Raw genomic sequence first — 12,714 nt, forward strand, 5'->3', positions numbered from 1 at the left:
CCACATTGGTAATATCAATCAACCTGTTTCTTTCCGTGGTACCAGAATTAATGTGCAAGCATTGGTAATATCACATCTAGGTGGCAGGAATGCACTGCTAGTTGCCTTCCAAAATCAGTCTTGCCATCTACAAAGGGATTCTCCTTACTGCTTGTCAAGTGTGAAAGTCACTAAGACATCGGACTATATCGCTCCCATTAGGTTGAACTATTTTGGCTTGAAGCCAGAATACACTTCAAAATGGCTTGTATTACCCAGAGTTCCTCTTCTCGGTTTACCCAGCAACTTGAATGACCAGCTCCACATTACAAGAGGAAATACAAAGACGCGAAATAAAGCAAACCTATTACTAGAAACCCATAATTACAAAAGATCCAAAACACTGAACCTACCTTTTTTTTTTTTTGTACATTTTTTTTTAAGCCTACAGTGCAATACTATGGAACCACCTATCGGCTGACATCAGCCTCGACCCTAATTTACTCTCTTTTCAGAAACATTTCTTTAAACTTATGGGTTCGTTTCCTGTGACTGTCAATGTCTGTTTTAAGTGCTACTTAGTAATCTTGCTTAGTCTTTGCTATGTAAATAACAAAGCAAATATTGTATGGTATGCTGAATGTAGAAAATAACCCTTAAGATCTCAAAATATTGGGTGTTTGTAGCCACCTCATTGCTGCTTAATATATGAACCATGAGTGTCTGAGTTTGTCCACCCATGATGCAAACTAGTTGCCTACCAATTTTTGTTCGGGCACACAGCTGGTTTACTTTTTTTTTTTTTTAAACCAGGTTTGTATTGCTCACTGTAACAAAAGGAAGTAGCTGACGACTTCATTTTTTGATGTGCGTATGCCTACCTGAATTAGATGATCCAATAACTTGGGGCCAGTGAAAGAGTGTTTACGGTCCAAAAAAGTGATTTTTTTGTTTTTGTTTTTTGAGGAGGTGAAGTATGGACAAATGAGGGGCTATTTTGCAAATGTTACATTTGGATTAGTGTACTTATGTGCTTCTGTGCACAAGAACCTTTCTGAACAGAATTGTTTGCCTAATATTTTCATATTGTTTTAAATCACTTTACTAATATATAGCATGGACATTATATTTTAGAGAACTCATTGAGATGTTGGCGCTTTCCAGAAACCAGAAATTGCCACAGTCTGGGGAGGAGAACCAGGTACTTTTGTAATGTGCATTTGAATATGATGGACCACAATCCCTCGTAGTTTAGCACGGTTTGTTCCTTCATGCAAACGGAAGCTAGCATTAGTTGATAAAATAATGTTTACAACGTTGAGTGGGGATTGTGAAATGCTTGTCGCCACCATTCTAGCACTACTACACATTCAAAAAAGAGATGTAACCCCTATGATGTGTACACACTGTTGTATTTATACACTACATGAGATGTTTTGCCCATGTTGGGGGAGTTAGGGGTAGAGGGTTGTCTTCTGTGATATGCCCATTAATGTGCCCCATCAGTCAAAACATTGAATTGCACGAGAAACCGCTCGGTGGGTTTGTGTTCAAGAGGTTGATTTGTGCATGCATCTAAAAAGATGTTTGTTAAATATAACCTGCTGTTGCTTTAGTAAAATGAAAAATTGTAAAGGGAGCCAACATACAACTCTTGAGTGGTACCATGTCCTTGAAGGAACAATGAATTGTTAAATGTTTGATACCATTTCTAGGTCCTAGAAATTGTGAAATTGGTTGTTGAAACAAAAACGTAGGAGAGGGTGTAAGTAGTTGGGATGGATGAAGTGTTGAATTACATAGTTGGTTAGGAAGTATTGAGACTGGGAGTGTATTTGTACTAATGTAAAAAAAGATCCATTATTAAATGTTGGAGTTTCAGAATGTTCGAGCAATCTGAATAATTGTGCATGTGGTTAAAAGGCAGGACGTGAATATTGTCCTAATGGTGTGTTGCAATTACGTAGTGCATTATGCAGTATTCTAATTATATCTGCAATTATTTACTATTATGATCACTGGTGGCATTATCTTTAAAGGAATAATTGGAGAAACCACAAAGATATTTTATGAAAAGTAGTGGCATACACATCATGATGTACCTAGAATGGAGTGGAATGTATTAAACTTTTTTAAAGTTGTTTGAACCTTTTAAATGAATTCCTAGATTGCACAAATCCTCTTACTTTTTTTTAAAATTAAGTTGGTAGTTATATAGATCCGTTTATAAATATATAATTATTTTTACTGGAAGGTTAGGTGTTGTGGAACGATTTCATTCTGGAGAACTTTTTCAACCCAGATGTTTGGTTTGTGTAAGAAACCAATCCAGATATTATGTTGATTAACCATAGTTTGTTGTACGACAGATCCTGGATTTACTTATTCAAAGAGATGGAGAGTTTCAAGAGTTAATGAAGTTGGCTTTTGAGCAAGGAAAAGTGCACGAGGAGATGCAGCTCTTACACAAAGAAGTGGAGAAGAGGGACAGTGACATTCAGCAGCTGCAGAAACAATTGAAAGATGCAGAGCACATGCTGGTAAGTTGAGCACAAGTGCCTATTGTATTTACTCTTTTTAACAAAAGTGAGATTTATTTTTAGGAAGGAGAAAGAATTTGTGAAATATCAATTTTTATGTTCAAAGTGTGATCCTTCTAAACAGGAGGAGTCTGCCAGTGCATCCCTATTCAGAGGTACTAAACTGTTCCATCCTCTTTCTGTGGTACCACAGAACATTGGTGCTGATATGAGACAAAACTTTGGAAAACAATTGTTTAGGAATGCAATACTATATATAAAAAGAACTTTACCTTTCCAGATGCAGGATTTATTTAAAGCCCGAAAGGCACAGATGCGCACTTTGAATCGAGCCTTAAGAGAATAAAGTTGAGCTCCCAAGGGCAGGCTCACAAAAGCCAGGAGCTTTTCCTCATCAAGTAACATGAAGGTGCTTTGGACAAACATGGTGTTGTATAATAGCATCTGTAGACAAATGTCCGTAAACAGATTGCTTTTCTGAAGTAAGTTGATAACTTGGCATCTACCATTGCTTGATAATAAAAAAAAAAGCTAGCTGCAGAATCACGTTTTGATATGCAGGGCTTGGACTAATTCACAAATAAATATTAGACAGACACATTTGTTTTCTTTTGCTGTAGTGGCTGCACATTTTTTCTTATAGTTGCACTAGTACCGCGCATTCATCATTTGAGCAGTGAATGGAGCACCCTTTTTCATGGTGTTTATTTTGTTCTCCTTTCAACCTCCAAAATGAGACCAGACCTCCTATAATAGATTGAATTTTCTCCTCTGTCTTTACTACTCCCAAGTGCCCCTTATGGGCTGTATCACTCTTAATGTGTGAACTACAAGGAGCCACCAGTCTACTGCCTCCTAAGACTAGACCGTCCACGGACAATTTCTTCTTTGACTGCCAACATGACTGAAGAACCTCTTCCATCTGTCCCTAGTATAGTGGAAGCAAGAGACCAAACCCTTGTTCTGAGCAACCTCATTTTGTATGCCTAGTCTGAGATTGTGTCTTCAGGTAAAAGGCTAACACCTCCAGCCAAACTGTATTCTCTTCATAAACACCCTCATTAAACTCCTCTCTACCTAATTTGATAAGTAGCACTATTTCGGACTCCAGTAGTGTGTTATGTATTGAATGTGTATACCTGCAACTCCACCACCTACTTCCTGATCCTGGATGAGACCAAACCAAACCTTTCACGGAAGAAAAAACTCTCTCAAAGGTTTATGATCTGTCCAAAAGGAGAAAACAGTATCTTAAAGAAAAACACTAAATTTCTGGGTGGCTCAGCAGACCGGCAATGCTTCCTTCTTCATTACAGAATAATTGACTTCTGCACACTGTAAGGCATATGTAGTAGTGCTTTTCTCACCCACATCCACTTGCAACAACACTGCACCCAACCCTTTAATGCTGTCATCCATAACTACCTTTGCCTCTTTCTGGAGAAATGGCCTTTATATCGGGTACCTCTCTGGTCAGATTTAACCATTTCAAATTCAATCATGTACTCCTTGCTTCACAAACAATCTTTGATGCACAAACAACTCCATATCTTATTGATCTTCCCTGTTAAGCTATGCAGAAAACAACGTTAAAATTCAACTGTGCCAAGAGACAAATTATCTCCTCTCCGTTGCTCAAAGTGCATAAACAACAAATGGGGGTCTACTAAATCCTGCTTGAATTTCATAACTTGCTTCATCACAGTATGAGCTTGCTACAATATTTTCTCTTTGCCAAAGAAATACTTGTCCATGTTTAGTATCAGTCTTCATCACCTTCTTAAGTTTTTCAAGCGCGCTCACTGTGCTTACGTCTGTTCGGGTCAAATACAAGATCTTCATCCTAGAAGCAGTGCACACCTTAATATTTCCCAAGACCGAAAACATGACTCTGGAAAACTGAGGTGACTGAAACAAGCAGAAAAGGCATCCTCACAAACTTGTACATCCCCCATGAGTGTTGCAAAAGCAATGAGATCTTGAGAATCAGGATGTATTCTAATGTGATGGTAGGCGGATGCCAGATCAAAGATAGTGAAATACCTTGCATTGGCTAATGTTGACCACATTTCAATGATTTTTGGCACAGTAAACTTATGAATAACAACCTCTTATTCAGGGTCCTGAGATCCCCCGCAGAGGTGTATTGGCGCACTATCCTTCCTAGGCAAATCAACCTGAACCAACTATTTAGTAACCTAAACAGGTAAGATCATACCAACCAACTCCAGTTTCTCCAACTTATCTGCACACTGCATCCTGAATGCTCAAAGGCATCCTTCTAACTCTAGAAATTAAGGGAATGGATCCAGCTTTTAGTATTATGTGGTGAACAACATTCTTTACACATTCTAATTTCCTACTGAAAATATCCGTAAACCTACTGCCAAAATCTTCACAACCTTCCACTATTTGTCACACAGTCACTTGTGTTTGACCATTAGGAGCAAGGGAAAACACCCAGATCCTTTTAACAGTGACAATCCAAAATGTTATCATCTTTGACACTTTATCCAAATTGTTATCATCTTTGACACTTTATCCAAATTACTCTTCCTGTACTCAATTGAACCCCAAAGTTAGCTCCAAAATGAAAAAGTCTGTACACAACCTCTGAATAACTTAGACTAGAGCAAGAGTTGAACATCTTGCTTAACAGTTTGTCCACCAACACAACATCTGTGGAATTGCCTGGATTTGTTTCACTCATTTACTAAACTATATCCTTGTGAGTCTCCTTCACTCCAAAATGTTTCAGCTTTCCATCTATGTTTGTTTCTGCAGCATTTCAAGAAGCGGCCTGTGCATCCACATGCTTCATACTGCACACTAAGCCAGACACTCCTTTCTGCTGGCCACATGAGCCACCTGGTCACATCAATAGCACTGATCCCTAAGCTTCACCATAGGCTTATAATAGAACTCGCTTCAGCCTTCACCAATTTCTTCCCTCAGTTCATCCACATAAAACTTTGTGTGCTCTTTCATTTTTGCTGTTGATCTAACCTTTTCTACTGGAAACTCCTGTCTTGATCCAAAGCTCTTTATGAATTCTGTGACTTTTGCATTTCAAGAGAAACTGGTTTCTAATGTGTTACTTGTGTAGCCCTCTAAATTTGCAGAAAGCTGTCAACTCTTGACCACTGTGATGTATTCTTCAGCTGACTCATTCTCACTTTGAATGCTGTGACCAAAAAGTAAACCTCTAAGGTAGTGCAGAAGAGTTTTTCTGAGTGCCCTTCTCATTGAGCCCTGACCTTCTTACTGGGTCAACTATGACAAGTTTTCCACAACGTCCTGGGTCTCTACACCTAGATGTGTAACAACAGTCCCAACCTCCTTTCTGTACTCCAGTTAGTATCACAGACTCTTGAATAATATTTTTTTTAAATTCTTCCACTTTGCCCGCCTAATGGGGGACCTGCCAGAATGGACCAAGAAGAATGGAGTGTCACATTCTGCATGTTGACTTACACTGAAAACTGCTGTGCCAACAGGAAAACTAGCTGAAGACAAACTAGAGCAGAAAGAAATGTAAATGGACTAAAATGGACAGTGGTCTAAACCCTTAAATATCCTTCATGCAGATGCCTTAAAAACAAATACTGGTGTCATCCACCCACACCCCCATCTCACCTCCCCAACCAACCACACTCTTTAGACCCCACACAGGCCACCGTAATTTGAGATTTTGTGATGCAACATGTTAGAACATAGATGGAGTAGTAAAATCTGAGACTGGTCGTATAAATGTCAATGTGCAATTTGAAGCTACTTTTTGTGACTTTTTTTTTTTTTTTTTTTTTTTTTTAGTACATCAGGTCTTAAATTCACTTCGTGTTGGAGCTTTAGGCACAGTTTGGCTAGTCAAATGTCATACAGTGTTACTAGTGGATCTGTTTGGGGCAACCCAAGAAACCTTCAAGTTCTGCTGCAGGGATCTCAGGACCTTTTGGTTTTCTTGTTGATGGAGGAAGCAATAGTTGCTGTTTTGAGAAGCTAAAGGATGGTCTCTGATATTTTCTGGGAGGAGAGGGCAAACACTTGGTGCCGTTCCTCAGAGGAGACTGAACTCTTTTTACTTTGGGAAACTCTTTGAGAATTGGTAATTATCCTTTGCCGTTAAAAGGATCATATTTTGATTCCGTTTGTCAAATACAGGAATTCTAGCTGTTCGAAGTTTGGGGCCTGTTCATTTTTGGGTTGGTCCCATCTGAGGGACCCAGTTCTAAACAGTTTTTGCATACCATGTTATTGTTTGCCAAACCGCCAGAATGTTTTGTAAATCTACTGCCTCTCTACTTGGTGCCATGAGAGCATATATAATTGAGCACCCTAGAGTAAAAACCCTATTGATTTCCTGGTACTTAATAAGTGGCTAGATAGATGGATTTCAGGGAGATTCCAAGCCTAGCTTCAGATGGGTGCCCGCAATGGGGTGAGGGGGTCTGGAATGGATGTTGGGGGTTCGGTGGTGGGGTTAGGGAGTTGGGGGAGGGAGTTGGAGTTGGAGTGGGTGAGGGATGGGGGTTGGAGAGGGTGTGGAGGTTTGGTAGGGTTGAGGGGGTTGGATGGCAGGGAGTTTTGGGGGTGAGGGGGAGTAGGGGTGAAGGGGTTGGGGGTATTTTCTGATGTTTGATAGTCCGACTGTGACATGAAAATCACAACATAGTTATCTATAACAAGGGCAGCCAACACGCCAACTATCAAGCTGTATTTGGAGAAATTAGGATAAATGATATTTAGTGTCTGCACTGTGTGAGACCCAATGGCTGTGGAATTAAATTCTTTCATCGTTATGTGAGACCAAATGGTAAACCAGATGACAGTAGAAGACAAGGAATAGTTAGACTGTGCATTTCCAACCAGAGTCTGATTCCTGGTTGGGTAACATGGAGAAATTTCAGCTACAAGATTTATTATCTGACTTTTCTTGCTTAGTCCACCATAGATCCCTCTATATTGTTTCAATAGTTGGTCACTTCTTCCATGTTGTCATACATTTGAAATATCAACTTTTTGTGGTAGTGTTAAGGGAAGGTAAAAGGGCTGTTGATATGCTGCCATAGTTGGAGTTCAGTGCTTACTGTTGCTCGTAGATCATTTCTCACTGACTTGGACAAAAGTCCTAACAAACATTAGGTAATTTTACATTTTGAGAACAAGGCATGAGCATTGTATTTGGAAGACCAATTCATCATTGTTTTTGTATTGTTGCTACAGTAGTTATGAAGTGGTAAATTGACAGTTCGCATTACTAATAATTAAACACATCTATACTAATTAAAGATTTTTTTGTTACTAGGCAACAGCTGTATACCAAGCGAAGGAGAAACTAAAATCAATAGATAAGGCAAGAAAAGGTCAGTGTCTTCTGTTTCAATTCCTAAACAAATGTTCAACTCTAAAGTATTTTTATTGCAATGTTCGCAGTGTTAAACATTCACTGACCATAATAATAAAACATTGTCCTATCCATCATGCCCACAGAGAGGGGTACAATATAAGGCCTGCCGCTGAGTTCCAAATCAGACTATATACAAACTAGTGTTCACTTTCCCACCCTGTTCTCCTGTCAACTGGGTGTATAAAGAGATTAAGTTCAGCACAGATTTCTTTAATATGAGAGTAGAAAGATAGACATACTGAAAACAAAGGATCAAAATAAACAATTTCGAACAGGAGGTTCCAGGTGGGCTAGCATAAAGCACATCTAACAGGTGGGAGGTCAGGTGACAGGAGCCGGGGAGTCGCCCCATTTCAGAGTATAGGTATGCAAACTGGGGCTCATTCACATCCACTGTACTAGGCAGCAGCACAACCAGGGCACGTCCAGTCACAATTGCAGGCAGCCAATTTCAGTGGCAATCACTTCCTAAAGCTTCTACGATATTAACAAGCCTTCTCTAGCAAGCCACTCCATCTTCATCTCCAGACCCTGAGCTACCAGAGGGTGAGCTGCTCTTGCTTTCGGGATGCTCAAATACATCCACCACTTCTGCCCAAAGAGGCACTATCGCTCTACTCTACAACCCCCGAACCTCCACCCTGCGGAGTGCTTGGTCCTCTGCGCGGGCTCGTCCCCTGACAGTGGCCTCCCACCAAGATACCACTGGACCAGCTGCTGACTTCCACGTTATAGCAATCTGCCTACTGGCCAGTATATGTGCTAAATCTAGAAAATGATTCCCCACTTTCTTGGGTTTTGTATGAGGAAGGATCCCAATAAGCATACTCCCAAGGTGCACGGCATAGTGCTGCTGAGCATCACATTCAACCTCTGCACCACAGAGGCCCAAAATTCCCCCGCATGAGCGAAGGTTCAGGTCATGTGACAAAATGTTGCCACTGCCAGCACAGAACAGGGGCAGCATTTAGTATTTCCCCCCCTTCTCCACCTCCCTCCTCCATATATTGCAGTGAGTTTCTTTGGGGTGAGGTAGGTCTGATGAAAGTCATTAAACTGAATGACTTTAAAACGAATATTCCACATGACTCTTCGGGTAAGCCAGTATCCTTTCCCATTCCTGGTTTGAAATGTCCCTTCCATTTACTCCACACCATTTCCATCTAAGGCTAACCAAAGACTTCCGTACCATCCTATTGAGGGTGCTATAAAGCCATTTCACGAGATGTCTACCCACTCCAAAAGACGACAAGAAATGCAAGATATGCATATGGGGATTGTCCACTCCTGCCTTCCAGAGTGCCGCAAGGTCTGAGATAATGCCTTGTATGTAAGGAACTGTCAGGGGGGTAAGCCATGCACCTCAATAAGTACATCCAAAGGCATCAGTGTGGAGGCCTCGTAACAGGCTGCCACTGTCACCAGCCCCTCTTCCATCCAAGTCACCAGCAATGCTGCCGAGAAAGCCGTGGGAGGGTCCCCATGTGGAAGCCCCATCAGTGGGAGTGTGTGTGTGGGAGGTATACAACGGACTTCTCAGTGTCAACCAGACACATCGACCCCAGTAGCAGAGCGCTGTGGCCAGGAGTGGGCCATCTCTCATCCCCTTACCAGGCACCTGCTGCAAAAACTGGGCCAGTAGTGATCCCTGGTTAGGCACACGACCTAAGGAGTTTTCTCAGTTCAGCCAAGTTCGCACCGTCCAGCCACTGTGTGATCCCTCTGCCCGGTAATGATCCAGACACTCTCAAGCATCTGCGTGGTTCAGGAAGATGTGGGTGTTTTTCTTCCAACAAAACCTGCAGCTTAGCAGGGGACAAGAGGGTGTACCTCAGTCCCGCCTCCCGCAGCTCCTGTTTAAACTACTGTCAACCTCCAAGGAGGATGCTCTTTTAGCCTGCATTGTCGCGGTGAACTCCAAGAACATGGTCGCAATATCAATTCGGAAGGGACTGCCTGTAAATGCCTTCTGAGCAGCGTTTTAGTCATGATGATGTAGCATATTGGCCACCACTGCTGTCGGTGGCTGTACGTTTGAGGGCAAAGAATGAACTAAGTTCAGCAGGGGCCACCTGGGTTTTAATCCAGTTTTCCAAATAGGCAACCATATTGCTGCCTTCTGGACCCTTGAGCAGCTCCATGCTCCACATATTGTTGGGCTGATTGTGACCCTCGGAGTCCTCCACTCTAGTTTCCAGGATCTTCGTCTCCTTTGTGAAATCTGCCATTTGTTACTGTAGGGACTTATGCGCTGGCCGGAGCTCCCAAACAGTCACAGCTGTCTCCTTGACCTTGCCCTCCAGAATCTTGTCCAATGTCCTCTGTACTGCAGGAGAAACCTGTCTCTTACGAGTCCCAGGCAGTGGGCCCTCTGATGGGGCCACTGCCTGTGGCCATGCCAGGGTCTTTCAATCTCAATTTGACCATCCCCAAACCCACCACAGGCCTCCTCTCAGGAAACCGCTGGTCAGTTCACTCCTCAGGGGCCCAGGTTTGGCCTTCAGCCAAGGGGTAGTGGGGAGTGGTCCCCACAGTCCTCATTCACAGCTGACCAGGTCCTTAGTCGTCCGTGCCACCTCTAAGGTGCCAATAGCAACCTGCCACTTGGTAGCCATATTGGGTAGCAGGCTTCGTTTTCCAGTCCATTGCTGGTCGTTGATCCACGCCCCAAACTCTCCCTGATGCCCCTTCAAAGCACCAACATGGTTCGGGGGGGAGTGAGTGAACATTTTCGCAGGTACGCACAAGACCCCATCGGGCTCAGCCCTTCATCCAGACCTTAGGCCCCATATTTACCATCTCAAGGCTCCTGGGTGCTGAACTGCACCCTGCAAATCACTGAAATCAAGCCTCCCTCACTTTTCACAGGCAAACAGGGCCCCCAGGGCATCCCCAGGTCAGGAAGCGCGAAGACTAAGCCAACAAAGTCACTGCCGGTCCCGGCTCGCCTTCCAAGCTCAAGCCACAGGAGCTGTATCAACTGTATCTGCACCCAGGTGCCGAACCACACCCCTTTAAACACCTTGAGCAAGCCTGTCTCCCCCAACAGACAAACGGGCCCCCCAGGGTGCTCCCAAGCTGGCCATCACTCAGAAAACACCATCAGAGGTACCGCTGGGCACTACCCTCTGATCTTCTGCCATATACTGCTCAGGAAATGGACCCCAAACTCCTCTTGTTGGGCCTTACTCATGGGCCGCACCTCACTGACCCGGTGTGCTGCACCAAGCCTTGCAGCACAAGCCGGGTGAGCCTACCACTTCTGTGGGGCTGCTGATTACTGCCGCACAGCTTCTTGTGGTGGCTGCCAGACTCCAAGCTCGTTGAGCCGGGCGCTCAGTGCACAGTGTGTCCGCCCTAAGGCCCCTCCTGTAGCTGCTTTTTAGTTGGGCAACCCAACCGCTATATCACTGCAGCAAAAAATGTCATGTAAACTGAGTGGCCACTCATTTATCATTTTTAATGTGTTGCTAAATAAAAGTACAGCAGATGTTTGAACGGGCATGCTTGCTTTGAAGAGCAACCATGTTCTACATTTTTTGAAGTTTTTGTTACAGCTCACTCTGCCAAAGTGCAAGACCTCTTATTTTACAGTGGTACAAAACTTTACCCTACTGGTAAAGTGCAATAATGCTATCATTTTCTGAGCTAAAGGCCTAACTAGTTTACCTTGTTTGTTTTGCCAGTGGGAACGATGGAAAATGGTGTTTAAAATTTTCATTCACTATTATCATGATTCCTTCTTAGTCAGATGAAATTAATACTTTTTTTCAGGAAAGCTATATTTAATTGTTCAATGGCTATGCAGTAATTGTACTTTTGATGCTTAGTCTTTGTTTACAGATGTGGGATCCAGGCTGGGAACTCTGCTAAAATGTTGCCACCTTTTGCTTTTTTGTGCATCATAGATCTCGATCATGTGCTTGCAGTTTTATTTTTGTAATTCTAGCATCCCTAAAATGAGTACAGATTTTGAGATGCTTGCAGTATTCTACTTCTGAATTTTTAATGTATTGGCAGCTACCTGCAATTACATTTTTATATTTTAGTTTTGAAATACATTTTTTTTTTTTTCCCCCAGCTTAATGGGTACAGGGGCGTTGACTTTGTAGGCGCTAAGGAGGAAAGACAGTTGTTTACAAAAGCAATTTTCTTGGCCTTGTGGGCATGCTACTTATTGGTTTATATTATGAGTAAATCTGCACTTAGCATATAAAGTAAGATTTGTGTCGAGAGAGCAGATGGATCTAAATGCCAAAAAGGCATGTCCTTGTTTTGACTTCATTAAAACTCATTCTTCCACTCGCCGAACAATGTCATCTCAAAGCTTCTCTTTAATAAAATAATATACCTAGCTTTCCAACTTTTCTGTCATGTTGTATGTGAATACAGGTGACAGTTTAAGAGGACCAGTGATTGGGCTTCACCTCTTCTAATCTTCGAGAAGCTCTTGGCTTGCTTTTATTTGCTGCACAAACTGCTGAACATTTCCCAAACTAGTTCACCTCTCTAGCTTCCGTCCAAGACTGATGGCCCCCCATGATCCTGTTGCCAAGTAATTTGGCCTGATCATGAATTAGGTTCCCCACTTGTTTTAGATTTGTTTGACACTTTCTCCAGGTGGTAGTTGAAGATGGTTGTAAATGTACGATACGCACCTATAGGAAGCACTTTTCATATTGTGGGATATCTCATTTGGCAAAATCAGTCTTGCCTCTGCATCTTGGATGAGACCAGCTGAAGTGGCAAAGATATAGAGGGAAATTCTTGATTTAATAGATCTGAAGA

General features: G+C 42.4%; 1 protein-coding gene across 1 annotated transcript in view; it reads left to right on the top strand.

Moving 5' to 3' along the window:
- The window catches only part of MED4 (mediator complex subunit 4), a 57,969-nt gene that overhangs the window by 15,580 nt on the left and 29,675 nt on the right, over nt 1-12,714 (top strand). The window contains exons 2-4 of the mRNA XM_069205383.1: nt 1,114-1,180; nt 2,349-2,519; nt 7,825-7,882. Of these exons, the coding sequence (XP_069061484.1) occupies nt 1,114-1,180; nt 2,349-2,519; nt 7,825-7,882 (296 nt within the window). The remainder of the gene's footprint in view (nt 1-1,113; nt 1,181-2,348; nt 2,520-7,824; nt 7,883-12,714) is intronic.

The sequence above is a fragment of the Pleurodeles waltl genome, chromosome 8 (genome assembly GCF_031143425.1).
Source record: "Pleurodeles waltl isolate 20211129_DDA chromosome 8, aPleWal1.hap1.20221129, whole genome shotgun sequence".
Taxonomy (NCBI): domain Eukaryota; kingdom Metazoa; phylum Chordata; class Amphibia; order Caudata; family Salamandridae; genus Pleurodeles; species Pleurodeles waltl.